Source organism: Falco naumanni, unplaced genomic scaffold (assembly GCF_017639655.2).
Source record: "Falco naumanni isolate bFalNau1 unplaced genomic scaffold, bFalNau1.pat scaffold_46_arrow_pat_ctg1, whole genome shotgun sequence".
Classification (NCBI taxonomy): Eukaryota; Metazoa; Chordata; class Aves; order Falconiformes; family Falconidae; genus Falco; species Falco naumanni.
The window spans coordinates 194087-213638 of NW_024427526.1; the positions used below are offsets into that span (position 1 = coordinate 194087).

At 51.2% G+C, this 19552-nt stretch overlaps 1 protein-coding gene and 1 long non-coding RNA gene across 2 annotated transcripts; one reads left to right on the top strand and one right to left on the bottom strand.

Annotated features, from left to right (window-relative positions):
* Positions 1-1860: 1860 nt before the first annotated feature.
* LOC121082241 lies at positions 1861-13339 on the bottom strand. Its single transcript, XR_005825945.1, has 3 exons — positions 13329-13339; positions 4401-4402; positions 1861-2114 (listed from the first exon to the last, which is right to left on the bottom strand). It is a non-coding gene; the product is annotated as an uncharacterized LOC121082241 (long non-coding RNA).
* Positions 13340-18598: 5259 nt separating this feature from the next.
* LOC121082237 (olfactory receptor 14C36-like) lies at positions 18599-19552 on the top strand. Its single transcript, XM_040581591.1, has one exon. It carries the CDS (start codon positions 18614-18616, stop codon positions 19550-19552), a length of 939 nt encoding a protein of 312 aa, XP_040437525.1. The 5' UTR covers positions 18599-18613.

Below are 19552 nucleotides of genomic sequence, written 5' to 3' on the forward strand. Positions count from 1 at the left end.
CTTGTGGCTTATGATGTAAGCAGACGGAAGTGACACTGTAAACCTAGGCTATATAGTGCCGCGCCGCTCAGCAATGAACGCCATTTGCCATCCACCACATTGGTGTCTGTGAGCTGATGGACCGCACGGCCAGGGGTTGGCCGCCGTGCCGTTCCTGAACCAGGTCACCGCGCGCCTGCGAAGGCAACAAACACCTGGTAAAACAAAGAGACCAGACAATGTTGTGGAAGATCTACCAATTAACAGAGCTTGTGTATCGGGGGGTAATGATCCTTTGACATTTGTTGATAATAAATGAACCGAGGAATCGAGCAGTGTTACTGTGTGTGAGGTTGCCAGGTCCAATCCGGCGCTGCCTGAGGTTGCTGGACAGGGACTTGAGGTGTCGGTGCTTCTCTCCGAGGTTGTTGAAATGTCAGCTGTGGCACTTGTGTCTGCGCGCGTCGCTGCCCCGCGCTCCGCGGTCGGTTTCCCTGTATCGGTTGTCCCTGGAAGTCATCCTTAGATCGACATTGATTAGCATAATGACGCCCTTTCCGACATTTCGGACAAACTCCAGGACCAGGAGGTTGTTGTCTATTCCCTGCAGCCCGAGCAAGACAATTTCTCTTTAGATGACCAGGCTTACCACAACCATAGCAATTCCCCACACCACGCATCGCTGCAAAAGCAGCAGCCATAGCTTCAAACCTGTGGTCAACCGTACCGATTCGGTTACATGCTTCCACCATTTCCACCAGAGTGGGGTTCGGGTTGGGAAGAGACTTCAATAGCCTTTTACAATCAACATTAGCATTTTCAACAGCTAGTTTTGTTATCAATATATCCCGAGCTTCCGCATTATCTACTTGACGTTCCAAAGCCTGTTTTAGTCTATCAATAAACTGCATATAAGGTTCTCGAGACTCCTGAGTGATGTTAGTAAAAGCTTTTTGTGGCTTTTGTACGTCAGGAACCTGGAAAAAAGCCTTTTTCGCCTCTTCTCTAATTGCCTCGAGAGCCGCACGGGGGCAGTGTTGAGCCTGCGCTACCGGATCAGCATGTGCACCGGTGCCCGTAAGATGCTCTATTGTCAGTGCAGCTAATGCAGCATCATTATGATTAACATACGTGAGCAGGAGTGCTTGCAGTCCCCCTCTCCAGTGCGACTCCCATAACGTGTACTGAGTCGGGGTTAGTAGCAATCGTGCTAAAGATTTCAAATCATGAGGAGTCATGACATAAGTATCAAACACAGAAGATAACAGACTTACAAAATAGGGAGAAGAAATACCATGTTCCGTAACCGTGCGGCGCAGTTCTTTAACAACCGAAAAAGAAAGAGCCTCCCATCGTGCTCCGCCTGCCCGACCCTGAGAATACAAGACCGGAGCAACTATAGTTTTAGCCATTTCTAAATCCCCCTCCTTTAAGGCTTGTTTCTTTATTTTTGCCCACACATCACGCAGATCAGGAGGGTATAAATCAGGTTCTTGTTCAGGGTCTACCGGTCCCGGGTCAAAGGGGTCGTCTTCTGGCGGATACTCCACTGCATTAACACCCAGGGGTTTAGAGCACTGTGATTTAGAGGCTGATAAGGACAGGTCTATAGGAGCTTGCGACTCCTCCGCCTCTCCTTCCTCTGCCTTTTCTTTTTGTGCTTTCAGAGTCTCAAAAATAACTCTCCACAAAGAGAGCAGACGGTGGGACTCAGTATTGCCCTTTGTCGCAGAATCCCACAATTTCACCCCTGTATCGTCCCAAAGTTCCCGCGTGAGAATTGTAGTTGCGGTCACTGCAGGCATATTTACTTGCACCCACTGAAGCATTGCTTTAAGGTCATGCCCAGAAATACTTTTCTTATGTTTGTTAGGGAGACCTTTCATAAGCTCATAGACGCTTCTTTCTGGGGATGAAACCTGATTCCCCATTACGGATTTCCCACAGCTCACCTCTCAACTCCGGAGGGATTTATGGCCGGCCAGCTCCCGCTTCCTTTCAGCAGATCATTCAAAGTTCTGTGGGATTCGCTGCATGTCGCTCAGTTAGGCGATTCGAGAGCCCCTCCACATCAGATCCTTCACCGGATCACGTCAGGGTCACCAATTTGCGGCGAATGAAGAGACGGGACGCGGCTTGATGCAAGCAAGTTGTCGGTTTATTTTCTTACAATTATATATGTTTCTACCTTCTACATATTACACGCTGATTGGTTAAATCTTAAGCGTAAAAACCACTGATTGGCTGATATTTAAGGCACACCGGTAGAACAATAGGAACTGATTAGTTTACTTTGACATAGCAACAATTTCTATTCCAAAACTGGGGGGGTTTCTTTCTACGCGGCTTTCTTGATTAACAAAGTTACATATCGGCGCTATCCGTTCCCTTATCTGGGTACTTGTTTCTCTGTCCGTCTGGTTGCCTCCTCAGCTGTAACGGCTCAGGGGTCTGCAGTTAGCTTGTTCCTTTGTTCCCAGGGCTTGTGCCCTACAAGTTCTAGCAAGTCTCTATTCATCAGGCTATCAGTACTTGGACTCTTGTCCTTGAGGCCTTGTCCTACACTGTAACACTAACTTCCACACTGACAGCACCATGGTATCTTCCTTAAATGAGTCCCCATGCTGTCCCTGGTGGCTCACCTTTCTGGTGTCACGGTCTCCCTGGATCTTGCAGCCGCCCCGCTGCGCTATTCCGCTTCACCAGGCTCCATCTCCCCAGCAACCCACTGGTCACAATCTCAGGATCTGCTCCTGACACCCCTTACCGGGGTCATGTCGGCACAGTCTCAGGGTCTCCTTAGGATACCCCTTACTGGGTCACATCAGCACGTTGGTGTCACCAATTGTGGTGATGCAAGTCAAAACAGACTCCAAAATGTGCAGTGGCTGGAAGAACACTGGCAAATTATGAGCAATCCAGACCAAATAACTTGGTTGTAATAACAGGCCGCAGCTCTAACAAGCTGCAGGTGTTGTGAAGGACATGTGCAAGGCCAAGGGAGACAAAGAAACTGCATTCGCAGAGAGGTAAGAGACTTGGACAGAAAGATGAGAGAAAGCAGGATGCCTGCACAAGGGGGGAGCAGCGTGTGGGCGCCACTCCGGGACCAATCAAATGGAGTGTGATGCCGCATGGACAACAGCTAAGTGACATGAAAGACGCCAGAAAAGACTGATGTAACCAAGCGATTAAACAAGGTGTTGTTGACATTGAATTATTTGTCCCTGACAGAAGGAAGAGAAGGGCCCCCGCTGTTATACATCCTCAGGCTATTCAGGGAAGTCAAACACAGGCCATTCCTGGGTTACAGGTTCATTCTAAGAACATGACTACAGGCAACTGGGAAGGACCCAGTCCAGTGTTGTTCATCGGTAGAGGATATTTTTGTGTTTCCACAGATAAAGGACCTCTATGGGTCCCTAGCAGATTTGTCCGCCCTGCATGTCAACTCCAGAGGAACGGAGAAAATATAGGTGACAGCTTTATCTCCAACCAGTCTTTAACAAACTCTGTGCAGAACTTGGGCCAATCCCATCCTACCATAGAAGACGTGCTGTTGACAGCAGCGAGAAGACAATCATTTGGGTCACGAGCTTGTAATGCTGTTTTGACAAAAATTTGTAATACGAAGAATGCTGTTTGTGGAAACTGTAGGGAACGAGCAGCAATAATATTAAGTTGTGGTAACTGTAGACAGAATTTTGTTATACGTTGTAGCCGCTTGCGAAAAGATGATGCTTTGTACTTAGATTGTCAAAAGAGCTTTGCTAATATTACTTTTGAAAATACTTGTAGGGAATTTTTGAACCTTAAGCCAAATCAACATTTTCCAGCAATATGGATGCCAGAAAGTATTGACAGCAGAATAGAAGCTCTCTCTTGGTGGGCCTTGACAAAAAACGTAACTGTTGTTTTAGCTACAAAGAAAAGACAAGCTCTTGGCTTGTGGTGCTTGTTTTGTCAGTTGGGAACAAGATTGCGAGATAATGAAATTGTTTGATCTGCTTGTAGGGCTGATAGGAATCATCAGCATGCCCTCACAAGGAACAGCATGGGTTCCTGTCCAACCACAAATGAACATGTGGGTTACCTGGGCCAACAAGACAGGGCAAGATCCATTTTGCTTATCGTTAGCTACCCCATCTGGCCCATTTCGTACCTGTTTGATTGGGGTCCCTTTAAACCATATGAAGGAGTTTGGGCACTGGACAACAGGTAAAATATACTCCGACTACCTCGACCAAGCAGCAAATGACTTTTGCACCATCAACAGTGGATCTGTGCAAGCCGATTGGTGCAAATCACTTGGTATTCCAAGGCACCCCTCGGGGGCTCAAGCGTTCCAAATTGCACAGGGCCTGAATGTTACCGGCATGGAACCTCAGGAGCTTGACATCTTAGGATCTATGCCGGGAAACTACTGTTTGTTTTGGGGGTTTTACAAGAAAGGCATTGACTCAGGTAATTTTAGGATCCACAAACCAAGAAATTACAATACTTGGATTGCCCCTGGGTCCCCCTGGCATTCTAACATCACCGGTTACTGTAACGGTTGGACTTGGCCTGTTTCATGGTCTGGTGAGACAAATGAAAAAGCAAAGATGTTGCCTCGGGGAGTATTCCTCGTTTGCAGAGATGGTGCCTGGCCCGCCGTACCTGCAAGGGCACAGGGAGGACCATGCTACTTTGGCAAACTAACATTATTTGCCCCTAGTATCCATCAAATGCTTAACATAAGTAACAAGTTTAAACGCATCAGACGTAGTGTATACCAATTGGGACCTGAATGTACAGATGATGTTGAGTTGTGGGAACGTCCATCTGTCATTTTAGCATCGCTCTTTACACCACAAGTTGCTTCTGCCAAGGCTCTCACTCAGTTGAGACAGTTGGCTTGTTGGAGAGAGAACAAATTAACATTACCTCCAGAGTATTAGATGACGCACCACTGATGTCGACAGTATACGACATGCTTTAAGACAAAATCGAGCTGCCATTGATTTTCTGTTATTAGCACAAGGACACGGCTGTGAGGATTTTGAGGGAATGTGCTCTATGAATCTTGCTGATCATTCTGAGTCCATTCACAAAAAGCTTTCCCAACTGCAAGATAATATGAAGAAACACAGTGTTACTGAAAATACTTATGACGAGTGGCTTAATTAAGGGATGGGGAATCACTGGCTGGTAGAAAACCTGATTGATGGAAGGGATTAAATTTTTGTTGTTATCTTTGCTGTGCTTGTTATCTTTTGTTGTATTTTCTCCTGTATGAAGAAAGATTTGGAATCAATTGTTGATAGAGCCTGGGTTGTCCAAAAAGAAAAAGGGGGATGTGTAGGGGAATTCTTGGCAGAACGAGGGCACACTGTACCCTTGCAGGAGTTGGACAACCCTGGCCTGCAGATTACAAAGTTACTTTGAAGATCTTGTACTGTCCTTGAATAGGCAGAATAAAGAATAATGAGCATTGTACAAGAAGAAGGCCGGATGCCAAGCAAGATATGAAAACCGCTAGGTTAGCACATCCTTATTAGGCGCTTGCAGCATGACAACCAATCAACAGGTAACAGGAATACGTAACCGACAACCAATGACTGTCAGGCAGCTGCCGCGTGAACAGTGTATTAGAAGTATAAATATGACAAAGTTGCTAAACAAAGTAGGATGACATGTAGCCACATTGGTGCGATTGTCGTTACTTGGCTGACTTTCCAATTGGGACCCTCTTCAGCCCACACTGCCCCAGTATGTCCCAGTGGCCTCCAGGTGGGGTGTGAGCCCTTCCCCACTGCTCTCTCAGCCTGACCATCCAGCTGGTGTTTTACCCATCTCTTTCTGTTCGCACCGAGAGTGTCATGGCCTCACTTGGGCAGAAGAACGCTGATGAAAACCATGACAACAGTTTTGCTGAAGCTGAGGGCAATGACATCCACTGTGGAGCTCCTCACGCACAACTGCAGGCTGTCAGTTTGGCGAGGCAGGATTTACCCTTGGAAAGTCCACCTGGACAGTTACCCGACCAGGTGCCAGAAATGTCACCCAAGGGGACTCTAACTGGTGGCACACCCCTCACCATGGGGGTTTGTGCAGCCTGTGGTTCCCCGAGCTGCACTTCTGGACTCCTTCCAAGACAGTTGCAACATTGACTTGTCCTTTCTCACAAGTGACCTCTGCCAATTCAAGGAGCTTTCAAAAGCGATACTTCAAGGAAATATTGATTTTATACCAGAACTTCACCATTATTATTACGGTTATACCACACCCTTATTTTCTCTCATCTTTAACATATTTGCACCTGGGCAGGAGACAGTGACGACTTCTGAAGTCATCTTTTCAGCAGATTGTCTCAGCAAAGGCTCTTTCAGTTATTCACCAGTTTTCTCCTCCCTTTAGTCTTTGGTCTTTTAGGTACCTCTCACCCATGCTGCTGTTTTTACTTCAGGAAGGAAAAAACTTGCGTGTCTTCCTGCAGCCAAACTGTCTCCTTACCCAGCTCTTCCCTTGTGTTTAGATCTATCTTTCTGTATCTAACAGCCTAAAAGATTTCTCATGAGAGTGTCCCTTGCAGAAAGGCACCTCATCAGAGACAGCTTGGAATTGGCATCTGCTTGTGGAGGCTGTTGGCCTATTTATGACACTTGATCATTCTTGACATTGCTTGCAGATCTGAATAATTCTTCTGCACCTGTGTGCAGCCAGTCCTCTAAGGCAAACAGGTGGGGATGGTGCAAAGGAGCTGCAGCACCCACCTGCAGAACTGAGGGGAGAAGTCTGATGTAAGGAGAAGGGATGTGAGTCCCAGGGGACAATGAGAAAAAGGGTGGTCTTGGGGACATTCAGAGCAAGGTTGTCCATCCTGTGTCAGACCTCAAGGGACTGCGATTCCTACCAGTCCAGATATCCTGAGGAGATCCTCTGCATCATTATCACTTGGAGATTGCTGCTAGAACCTCCTCTCTAACCTAATAAGGAGCAAAATATAACCTATGAAATGAAAAATAATTACTTTCAAATGCACTTTGAAATCCTCTCTCTTATCTACGTGAATGGAACAGATTCAATTAGCTGCACAGCTCTTCAAGACTTGAAGGAAATGACAAAAAGGCAAATACCTCGTTAGGGCATTGGGGGCTCCTGCCATGAACCTGAGCTACTGAGAGCAGGCTGAACCAACCACTCAAGGAATGTAAGTCAGAAGCAACACTGAAAATACCTTCAAACATTGATGGGTCCCGCTGAGGGCCATCGCTGACAAAGCGTCCCCATGGACTCGTTAGAGGAGCTAATTAGAGGCCAGACCTGCAGGTAGGCAAAGGTACTGTGTCGGTGGCTGTAATGCTGCAAAACACATTTGGATTTTTTTATGAAGCAGAAAGACCAAGCCCTGACCCCCAGGCTCTTGGAGGGCAGAACAGAAGACCCTCCAAATCAAGTTTCCTGTCACAGGCCTTGGTGGCATGGGCAGCTGCCATTGCCAGGGGGACAGAGGCCTCAGCCCCCTGTGGGGCCATTCCGCCTTGCTGCAGCCCTGGGCCATCTCCACTGCAAGTTGCCCTACACTGTCCATGTGGCACCTCTTTCCACTCTGGCGGTTGGACTCTTCCTTGCTTTCCTACCCAGCCCTCACAGCCGCATTTCTCTGCCTTTTCTGAAGTTTCTCCCCTCATCCCTGCTTGTTCCTTGAAGCTCAAAGCCATGGGACAATCCAGGCACCCTCTGGGTGAACTCCGGCATCAGAGGGCAACCCTCCGAGGGACATTTCTTTCTCTTCACATCCAATCTTACCTTTCCAAGCAGCACTTTGCGGAGGTTTTCTCTTCCTGTCACTATCAGGAATCACTCCCTTATCTCTGACACCCCCCTTCAAGCAGGTGCATGCTATTACTGTGGTGCCCTGAGGCTCCACTTTGCCTGTCTCAAGACATTGAGGACCTTCAGTCTGTCTCCACAGGCTCCATCCAGGCAGGCATCCTCCACAGGCTCTCCAGTTTTTCCTCACTCCTCCAGAATGAGAAACCTCAAAGCCCAGGCACAGATCACCCGGATGTGGCCACAACAGTGCTGTGTCAAGGGGGATGATGCTGAGTCAAGGGGGATGATCAATCCTTCTTCTGAGTGGCCACCTATGGTGAAAATCTCAGAATCACCAAAGGGGGACAGACAATGGCCAGGGAGGAAAGGGAAAGGAGAGGTGGGCTACTTGCATGGGAGGATACAAGGGTGGTCAAGGAGAAGCAATTGTGCATGGGAAAGGAGGGAAAAAGGTAGGAAAGGGTGAAGAACAGGAATCCATAGGAAGCAGCCAAGCAGCCCTGCATCTGAGCAGCAAAGCTTGGAGTGGGAAAAGAACGTCGCAGGTCATCTGACACACTTTCTGTTAGGTTTCAACTGCTGCTGGAAACCGGAGTGATTCCCCTGCCATCATGAAGGCAAGATCCATGGTGGATGGAGATCCAGAATCATTCATGCTGGAAGGGACCTCCGGAGGTGTCCAGGCCTACATGCTGCTCAGAGAACGATCAGTTATGGGGTTGAAGCAAGTAGCTCAGGCTTTCCTTCAAGTGGGGCTTGAAAAGCTCCAAGGATGGACATGGCACAAGCTCTGTGGGACATCTGCTCCACTGCTTGACTGTCTTCATGGGGAAGGACATTGTCTTCCCCTGCTTCAGCTGATGCCCATTGGCCCTCACAGTCCCATCACGCACAAGAGGCAAGAACCTGGCTGCCTTTTCCTGCTGATATGACCCAAGAAGATATGGGAAGGCTGTTATTAGGTGTCCCCAAAGCCTCCTCTTCTCCTGGCTTTGCACCTTTCAAATAAGGCCCATGGCATCCTGGGCTGCATTAGGAAGAGCACTGCCCAAGGGTTGGTGGAGGGGATCTTTCCTCTCTACTCAGCCCTGCTACAGTTTGTCTTGTTGACTTGCTCTTGATTTCGACTTTACCAGAGTCACCCATTCTTGACTGAAAGGTGCCATCTACATTTTTCACCATTCCTGCCTTGTCTTTTGTTCAAAACAAGTCCAGAAAGCGTCTGTGCCATGTTGGTCAGGGATCGTTGCTGCGATGGATTGACGGGCGGCAGGGTGATACAAGCCAATGTCAATTTATTGTACAGTAGCACAAGTTCATATACATTTCAGAAGCTGCACATTGTAAACAGATTGGTTCTTGAAGCTGTGCGTTTTAAACAGATTGGTTCTTGAAGCTGCGCTTTTTAAACAGATTGGTTCTTGAAGCTAAGCATTGCATACTAGGCAATCCCCAACTCATGGTTAACTACCATCAATTAACAGCAAGGTGTTACCTTTCCTTCCCAGCATCCGTCCCCCACTCCCCTATGCTCTCTCAGCATGGCTCATCATGTTAATTGTTGTGTCTATTCACACTCCTTGTCTTCCCAGGGTTAGTGACCTACAAGCTCGAGCACATTCCCTTCAGCTAACTGATTGCCACGCATGGTCCTAGTTTCCAGCCCGCTCCTGCAGATCATCTTCTACTTTCCCTTCAACCAAGGCCTTCAAGTAAAGGTCCCTTTCTCTAGCGGTCTAAAGGAGATGTCGTTCTCCTTCTAACCTTCATCAGGAGGTTGAGAGAATCTGAGCAGAAGACCTTTGCACATGCAGGACTTAGTGATGAGTGTCACAGGAAACCTGAGCAGGCCTGTGCTGTGCTCCATGTACCTCTTGGCCTTCAGGCTGAGCTGTGCTGAGTGTGTCCCTGGGTTGCAGAACAAGCCATATTGGAAGAAGAAATCTGCAGGAAGCTGCTGGTGAATGGCCAACCGCACGCCCTTACCTTTGTCTGGGACTGCAGTTACCAACTCCCAAGTGAACATCTCCTCTTAGAACACGAGAAGTGATGACTGGAATGGGTTTCCCTGGCACAAAACACTTCAAGAGCTCACAGGAGACAATGTGGGATAACCCTTCTGCAGGCAGGATCTGCACCACTTGCTGCACCACTCTCCCAACGCTGTAAACTCCGTGTTCCCGGCCTCGGAAGGGACGGAATACAGCTGACACGATTGTCTCTGTGTGTAGAGAGTTTGCTCTAACCAAGGCCATTTGAAATGACACTTTGTCTCAGAGTCCAAGTGCCTTTCTTACTGCAGCCATAACCAGCTGGGCTGCTGATGGCCAATCCCCCAAGGGAACGGGACACTCCAGGGACCTCAAACTCGCCTTCATGACCACGTGCCTCCTAGTGGCCTATGAGCTTCTCAGATGTAATGGGTGTCATAATGATAGCCCAGATCATCAGCCTGCGTGTGGCCTCGGTTACTCCTTGGTTAGCGGTTCCTGAATGGGAGAAGGCAGCGATAACGAGATGCACAGCAATGGAAGAGATGGCCAAGGACCCTGCAGGTGCCATGAAGGCTTTGCAGGAAGAAGTGTGAGAAATAGCCCCTAGAGCTGTGCAAATTGGAATGGCATTAGATATGAAGCTGGCGTCTGAAGGCAGAGTCTGTGCTGGTTTTAATACCAGTTGTTGCGTATACGTAGATCAAAGTGGGAGAATTTCTACAGATACATGTGTAAAAAAAAAAATTGGAAAACATTCTAATATTTGTCGTGAGTTCCAGAAAGTTTGCGCCTTCTATGAAATTGAAGTCAATTGGAATATTCTGACGTCCTGGTTTCCTGATTTACAACTATGGGTTAAGAAGTTCATCTCCAGATACCTTTCTCCTCTTTCTCTTTGATCACTCCAATCCATTTTACCTATGTAGCTTCTGCTTTAAGGTTCAGAGAGGAAAAGCTGGACTGTCTTTCAGTAGGTGCCTGTAATTTTCCCTATGGGCAACTCTTCAGTAGTGGCAATAGACCTCATGGGGATTTGCTTGAACTAACAATTATACAGCTGAGAAATGTATTTTTTATTTATTAATTTCTAACCCACTACCCCCCCCCACACACACGATAATTAATCCCTCTTTTATTCCTGTGTACACCCTGTTCTCTAAGGAAAGCAGCCAATAATTACTGCCAAGAATTTGCTATATTCAGCTGCAGAGTTGGTTGAAGAAGTCTGATGTAAAGTGATGTAAGTCTCATGGAGCTGAGGACAGAAATCGTGGGGCTGGAGAGCTGAGGAGCAAGGCTGTCCACGCAGTGATTAGCTCCAGGGACTGCTTTTCCTACCTGTCTGCACCTCCTCAGGAGACACTGTGCATCAATAGCAATTGGAAAAGCCTTCTATCAATTCCCCAAAGTGCTCATTACCTGCCTTTCTCTTTCACTGTACGGCTGAAACTTATCTCATGAAGTGTAGGAGCCAACCTTGAAGACCAGATGTCCCTGATGGAGGAGACTGGGCTTGTCAGGGCGTTCTGCCTCGTCATGAGCCCAGGGTGTCTGTGGTGCTGTGGACTTCAGGTGTTCAGAGGAGACTGAAGAAACCTCTCAAGAACACCAAGTCAGGAGCAAAGCCCACAGCCCCTGGAAGCGTTAATGGGCCCCGCTGAGGGCCATGGCTGAGAAAGCCTCCCCATGGCCTTGTTAGAGCCCATCCTTGGAGGCTGTGAGGGCAGGAAGGCAAAGGCGCTGTGCAGGCAGCTCTGCTGCTGAGCAAAGCCTTGGCTTGCTTGATGAAGCAGAAAGGCCAAGCCGTGACCTGCAGCCTGTGGGGAGGTCGGTGCTGTCCCTCACACAGGGCTCAGGGCTCTTCCTGGGGACCATGGAAGGTGGGCATCCAATGCCCAGTGAAGGACAGCAATGGCACAGCAACTTCCAGCTTCCCCATGGGGCCTGCAAGGAGGCAACGATGCCCCCGTGCCGTGAGGACATCATGTCTTGTCATGGCCCTCAGAGGCAGAGACAGCTGCCACAGCCAAGGGGACACAGACCTGGGTTCTACTGGTGCCTTCCAGCCTTGCCAGTGCCCTCTGCCATCCCCACCATAGGCTGTCCTGCATGGTTGGAGCCCTGCCCCTGTTTCCCTGCAGGCTGTAGGCACCATCTCGCTGCCCTGCCTTGCTCTCACCCCAACATTGCCATACCTTCGCTGAGGTACCTCCACTCTCACCGGCTGTTCCTTGAAGCACAAACCATGGGCTGATCCAGGCTCCCTCTGGCTGAGCCCTCGCACCGCAGCAGGACCCCTGCAGTGACAGTTCTTCCTGCTGAGCTCCAGTCTCTGCTTTCCTAGTTGAAACTTGGTGACATTTTTTCCTCTCTCCTGCTGTTTTCCCCTGCCCAGGAAAGGCTTTACCATCTCAGAAAATACCCTTCCAGCAGGGAATGCAGCCAGGAAGCCTTTTCTTATGCTCTGCTCTCTCACCAGAGAGAAGGAATACTCACATGGTCTCCCAAACCACGTAACTGCTGCTGGCCTTTCAGCTTCTCCCAGGGACATGACCAAGCCATGTGCCTGCTGCTGTCCCATCATGTCCCCAGGCAAAAACAACCTCTATCTGAGCCCTTCTCCTGGATGGGGCCTATGGGGTCCCTTGGCAGAGGGACTGTCCCAGCCACGTTCCTGATGCTGGCCTGTCACCTCCAGAGGCAGAACTGACCTCACAGGCCCCTCGCAGCCAGGCACGTCCTCCTGCATGAGGAGTTCCTGAGACCGTTTTCCCTCCCAATACCACACCCCTCCATCACCCTCATTCTGGCCCAGGTCCTGACCACAGAAAAGCATGCTTGTTTCATCAGATTTGTCAAATATCTTTCCCACAAGCCATTTCCCACAAGCTCATCTTCAGCTCAGCCCCTCTACTTGTGTTGACACATTTTATATATGCCTTTATAGCTCTATGGTGTTTTTTCAGGTTGGACTGACCTCTGGAGGTCATCGAGTCCACCCCTCCAGCTGAGGCAGGGTCACCTAAACCAACTTTCTCAGCAACTTGTCTAGGTAGGCTTGCAATATCATCGAAGCACAGAAACAGAGAATCATTTAGCTTGGAAAAGACCTTAAAGATCATCAAATCCAAATGTAAACTCAGGACGGCCAATTCCATCACTAAATCATGCCATGAAGAATTGCATCTACCTCTATTGAAACACCTCCAGGGCTGGTGATTCCACCAGCTCCCTGGTTCCAATGCTTGAGCACCCTTGCAGTGAAGATGTTTTTCCTCATATCCAATCTGAACCTCTCCTGGTGTAACTTGAGGCTCTTGCCTCTTGTCCTGTCACTTGTTATCTGGGAGAAGACTCCTACCCACCCCATCTACAACCTCCTTTCAGGTACTTCTAGAGAGCAGTAAGATCCCCCCTGAGCCTCCTACTACCCACACTAAACAACTCAAGTCCCCTCAGTCACTCTTCATCCAAGCAGGGATCCAGACCCTTCACCAGTTGTGTTGCCCTTCTCTGGAAATGCTCCAGGACCTCAACGTTTCTCTTGAAGTGAGGAGCCCAAAACAGAAACACGTTGTTTCAGGTTTGACTTCAGCAGTGCCGAGTACAGGGGGTCCATCACTGCCCTGGTCCTGCTGGCCACGCTCTTTCTGATACCAGACAGGATGCTATTGGCCTTCTTGGCCACCCGGGCACACTGATGGCTCATGCTCAACCATCTGTCAACCCTCACCCTCAGGGTGCTTCCCCAGCAGGCAGCCTTCCAGCCACTCTGGCCCAAGCCTGTAGCCTTGTGTGGGGCTGTTGTGACCCAAGTACAGAACTGGCACTTCTCCTGGTTGAACCTCATACAACTGGACTCATCCAAATGATCCAACCTGTGCAGATTCCTCTGCAGAGCTTTCCTGCCCTCAAGGACATCAGCACTGCCACCCAACTTGATGTTGTATGCAAACTCACTGAGGGTGCATTCAATCCAGATCATTGATAAAGTTCTGAAGCAGGACTGGCCCCAGCACTGAGCCCTGGGGAACGCCACTCCTTATGGGCCATCGTCACCTGGATGTCACTCCATTTACTACCCCTCTTGGGGCTTGGCTGTCCAGCCAGCTCTAACCCAGCATGGAGAACACCCACCGAAGCCATGAGCAGCCAGTTTCTCCAGGAGAATGCAGTGGGAGGTGGAGCCAAAAGGCTTTCCTAAGGTCCAGGTAGACAGCATCCACAGCCTTTCCCTCATCCACTGGGCAGGTCACCTTGTCCCAGCAGGAGATCAGGTTCATCAGGCAGGACCTGCCTTTCATAAACCCATGCAGGCTGGTCCTGACCTCCTGGTTTTCCTGCGGCTCCTGTGCGATGGCGCTCAGGATGATCAGCTCCACAACCTTCCCTGGCACTAAGATCAGGTTGACAGGCCTGTAGTTATCCCGATCCTCCCTCCTACCCTTCTTGTAGGTGGGCACCACTTGACTAACATTCAGCCTTCTTGGGCCTCCCCAGTTAGCCAGCACTGTTGAAAGTCATCGCTGTGCTGAGGCAATAGAGAAACAGACCAATGATTTTCAAAGTGTCCCTGCATCACGGGATGTCCATGGTCAAGGACACAATCAAAAGCACCTTGTCCTTTCTGGGTATGAGGTTCACCGGAACCACATGTCCTCTGGGGCTGCAGAGGCATCACTGGCAGCAATGCCTTCTCCTGCAGCACTGCACAGTCCAGCCCTGCATGTCTCTGGTCCCAGGGACAGCATGGATTGCTCTCCTTAGGGACATCTCATTTCACCTTCACAGTGACCTCTGCCCACCACCCCAGCATGCGCTGCAGCAAAATATTTTGCTGGCGTGTGACCTTGGACACTTGGTACCCATTATTATTTTTGTTGTTACATGTCTGAGCTTGGCCCAGGTGACACAGGTGTGGTTCAGGGTAACTCTGCTCTGAAATAACCTACATCAGGGAGAGGAAGGGGAAAAGTCTTATTTAAGCAGCGTGAGGAAGCCTTAGGATCAATAACCTCACATCTTCTTGGGGAATTTAGAGATCCTGTGGGTTTACATGGCAGGGGTTTGGGAGTGGTTTGGAGGTGTTTGTAGGGCTGGCAGAGGTGAGAAGAGACCAAGAGCTGACTCCATGGCCATAACAGCCACTTTCATTTGACTCCAAAATGGACCAGCCCCTGCCCAAACCTGAGCCAATAAGCAATTCTAGTGGCACCTCTGTGATACCCTATGGCAGAAAGGACCAAACACAACGGGAGAGGAGTGAGAATTATGTGAGAGAACAACCCTATAGACATCAAGGTGAGTGAAGAAGGAGGGGAGCAGCGAGACAGAGGCTTGGTGGGATCCTGCAAGCCAGTGGTCAAGTAACCACCCGCCGACAGTCACAGGGCAGCACAGTGACAATGCTCCTTTAGGTGTCTGCAGGTTCTTTGCATCGGCATTCTAGCACAGCTGCCAGATGGGCCAGCAGCTGTGATGCTCCCCTGGATCTGAAACCCTGCATCATTCGTGTCCACCTTGGTTCTAGGAGCAAAGAAACGGTGGAGTCTCATCTCCCAGGGGGAGTGAGGCAGGAGAGCAGCAGAGTGCAGGCCCCAGGTCACACACTGGCAGGCTGTGGCCTGTGCAGAAGGAGGGAACGCTCCTTCGGGTGCCCTGGAATTGCCCCACAAGCATAAACTCCATTTTCAATGTTGGACCTGTTGGAGGCTGCTGTCCTTGCCGAGCAGCTGTGCTGAGCTCTGCCACCTGCCCTGGCACTTGGTTCCCTCAGTGTCACAGCTCTGTCTGCAACAGGACGGGCTCCAGCTGCCTCTGCGTGGGCCCCTGGCTGAGGGCACTGCTGCACATCTGGGCTGAAGCCCCCCAGCTGTGGCACCAGCCCAGCTCTGCCTGGCCATAAGGCAACCTGGTACCAAGTGTCCCCGAGCCCGTGGGTGCAAAGGCTTTGCTTCAGAGCAGAGACGTGGCCTGGGCAAAGGAGAGCTGAGTCTTGAGCCCTCGGACTGTGCAATGAAGTGCTGAAATGGGCTCTGCAGGGCTTACTGAAGCACTGAGGACATCCTCCCTGCCCTGCCTGCAGAACCACCAGACACACACGTACACACACGCTCCTTTAGGAGTACTTGGATCCTTTGCTGCAGTCTTCCTTCTGTGCTGGCTACTGAAGGGTTAACAAAAGGTGACTCATGCAGAAAACTTTTCCTAGTAAGGGAATTGCCAGTGCTGGAAATAAGTGTGTCCCCCCAGGTGAGGCAAGGCCCATGAGGGATTGCCTCATCCTGCTGCCCAGCAGGTTCCCCTGCAGCCCCAGGGACAGCTGGAGGGAGCCCAGAGGGGCAGAGGAGGGAGGCAGGGAGAGCTCAAAAGCAGACCTTGGTGGGAGGCTGCTGAGAGCTCCCTGCTGGAGAAATCTGCAGAGCCCTTGAGCGGGTAAGTGTGTGGCTGCAGGGCAATGCCTCTGCAGTTGCTAGCCGGGTCTGCAGCAGCTGGGGCACCCCCAGCCTGTGGGACCGTGTGGGAGCCTTTTGCTGTGGAGGAGGCCAGTGTGCTGCAGAGCAGGGCTTCCCTGCTGCAGCGTGGGAGGGCCAGGGCATGTGGGCTGCCTTGTGCCAGGGCCGGCTGCAGGGCTGTGAAGGTGGCTGTGCAGGCAGGGGTGCCCAGGGCTGTCCTTGCCAGCAGGGTCCCTGCAGCCGCGGGGGCTGTGTGCTGGGGCAGGGGCTCTGCCGCCTGCCAGGGGCAGCTCTCAGCCTGCCGGGGGGCTCCCCACAGCTCTGGGGGCGTATGGACTGAGCCCCGAGAGGGAAGGATCTCTCTGCTGTTGAGAGTGTGCTGCATGGCTGAGCGCTGCTTACAAGGATAGGTTACCCTCAGAATGTGTCTGGATGAGACTTTTCGTATCGAAGGTCAGCGCAGGGATTGCTGTGATAAATCCAGGGCTCTCCTCAATCTGTGTTTTCAGCTTTCTGTTGTTGGGGGCAGGAGAGGGAAGGCAGAAATGTTAATGGAGATCTCGAGTTGGAAGATGTCCCTGAGACTGCCAGCTGTAACTCTGAGTGATGAGGAGGTCTGCCAGGAGCCTCCTGAAGTGCCCTCAGCCACTCCTCCGCCTATGAACAGCAGCAGCAGCACCTTTGCTGGAGCCATCAGGGTCGTTCTGAGCTGCCCTTTTCCCCCTGCGGACAGGACCCTGCGCCCAGCCAGTGCCCTGCAGAGAGGCACGTTTGTGCGGGGCCAGTGCACAGAGGCAGAGATGTGGTCTGTGAGCACTGACAGGGAAAGACCTGGCACAGGGAGATACCTCCCACAAGGAAAATCTCCTGACATCCAGGATATTGCAAGGACTGGTAGGAAACTTCAGACAGAATTGTTGTTGAAAGGAGAATCAGAAAGCTCTCTCTGACCATGTGCAGTGCAGACCCCTTTCTCTGAGGCATCCCCCTGGCTGCTCTCCCCCCAGCAAAGCCTCTGCCCTCAGGGCTGGGGGTCCCGAGGTGTGAGCCACCCCCTCTGCAGCCAGAGCTCCAGCAGAGCCGCGGTGCAGCTCTGCAGCCACGTGCCCCGGTCCCTCTGCAGAGCACAGGGGCTGAGAGCAGCTGCCCGGCAATGTTGGTGTGTGGGAGGTGGCGAGCAGAGCTGGGCAAGGGCAGCGCTGCCCTCAGTGCCTGGCACGCTCGCCCTGGACACTCTTACCTAGACCGTCAGTGCAATTTTACTTCTTTCTCTGCCTTTTGGGGTTAGTTTTATTCTCTTGCTCTTGCTGTCAGGCTCTCTGGGGATGGGTGTTTCAGCTGCAGAGTCACACTCTGACCTTGTGGGTCCTCTCCTGCAGGTGTGTCCATGGGAACAAGTGTCCCAGCTTTCCTCTCACCTGTGGGGCTGTGGGCAATGCCCTATGTGGGGCTGGGCAATGGGCTGGTTCTCCCTGAACCTGATGCTCTTGTTAGGGCACTTGGCTACCTCCTTGAAGTTCCCTTCCAAGCAGTGAGTTGCCCTCCAGAATGGAAACCTGTCCCCTCGCACCCATTAGTGATCTGAAAGCCCCACGTAGAGGCGTAGAGTTTCTGTGATGGAGAAAACGCTGTTGGGGTGGGTGAAATGAGCTGTGTATCCTTTGCTGTGGGTGGGATGCTGAGTTCTGATGAAAGCCTACAACCTTTACTGGTCTGTGGTGGGTCAGTCTGTTCTCAGCAGTGCCTTGTGGTATTTCAGGGTAACATGGGAGTGTGGCCACCATTCATCTCAGGAAGGTGCAAGCCCACAGAAACTGGGAACCAGCAGGACAGACCACCTCCCCTCACTGTGCACTCACCCACAGGCAATCCTCTTGCCTCACAGACCTCACTCTGTTCCACCTGAGGGCAGCAAAAATGCTCTGCTTTTCTGACATCCGAGAATACGCAACAGGAGAGATGGGGGGAGCTGTGAAAAAAACTAAAACTCCCTTAAAATGCCTTCACCCTTCCCGTTCCTTAGCACTGGCGCTGCAGACGCTGACCAGCCCTTCTGCGTTGGCACTGGTTTCACAGGACAAAGTTAAACACCAGGACTGGTCCCTGCCCCCACCCACTGCTGCAGAGTGGGGCTGGCTGGTCAAGAGCCCGTGGGCAGATGCCCTGCTCTTCATCGCCCACACGGCCAGCACCAAGCAGGGCTGCAGCCACACAGCTGCAGGAAGGTCTCCGAGAAAAGAGAGGGATGTCTGTGTGTGACGGGGGGGTGGTCTGTGGGAAATGGCTTTGATTTTGCTTGCAGAAGTCTCCCCTAAATTATCACTGTCTTTTTCTCCTGTGACAGGACCATATGCCCAGAGGCAGCAGATGTCCAACAGCAGCTCCATCACCCAGTTCCTCCTCCTGGCATTGGCAGACACGCGGGAGCTGCAGCTCTTGCACTTCTGGCTCTCCCTGGGCATCTACCTGGCTGCCCTCATGGCCAACGGCCTCATCATCACCACCGTAGTGTGCGACCACCACCTGCACACCCCCATGTACTTCTTCCTCCTCAACCTCTCCCTCCTCGACCTGGGCTCCATCTCCACTATTGTCCCCAAAGCCATGGCCAACTCCCTCTGGGACACCAGGGACATCTCCTACTCAGGATGTGCTGCACAGCTCTTCCTGATTGTCTTTTTCCTTTCAGCAGAGTATTTTCTCCTCACCGTCATGGCCTATGACCGCTTTGTGGCCATCTGCCAGCCCCTGCACTACGGGACCCTGCTGGGCAGCAGAGCTTGTGTCCACATGGCAGCAGCTGCCTGGGCCAGTGGGTTTCTCTATGCTGCGCTGCACACGGCCAATACACTGTCACTGCCGCTCTGCCAAGGCAATGCCCTGGGACAGGTCTTCTGTGAAATCCCACAGATCCTCAAGCTCTCCTGCTCACACACCTACCTCAGGGAAGTGGGGCTTATTGTGGGTAGTGCCTTTTTATTCTTTGGCTGTTTTGTTTTCATTGTGCTGTCCTACGTGCAGATCTTCAGGGCTGTGCTGAGGATCCCCTCTGAGCAGGGGCGGCACAAAGCCTTTTCCACGTGCCTCCCTCACCTGGCCGTGGTCTCCCTCTTTCTCAGCACTGGCACATTTGCCTACCTGAAGCCCCCCTCCATCTCCTCCCCATCGCTGGACCTGGTGGTGTCAGTTCTGTACTCGGTGGTGCCTCCAGCAGTGAACCCCCTCATCTACAGCATGAGGAACCAGGAGCTCAAGGGTGCAATGTGCAAACTGATAGCTGGATGTTCTTCTGAAGGAATAAAATGA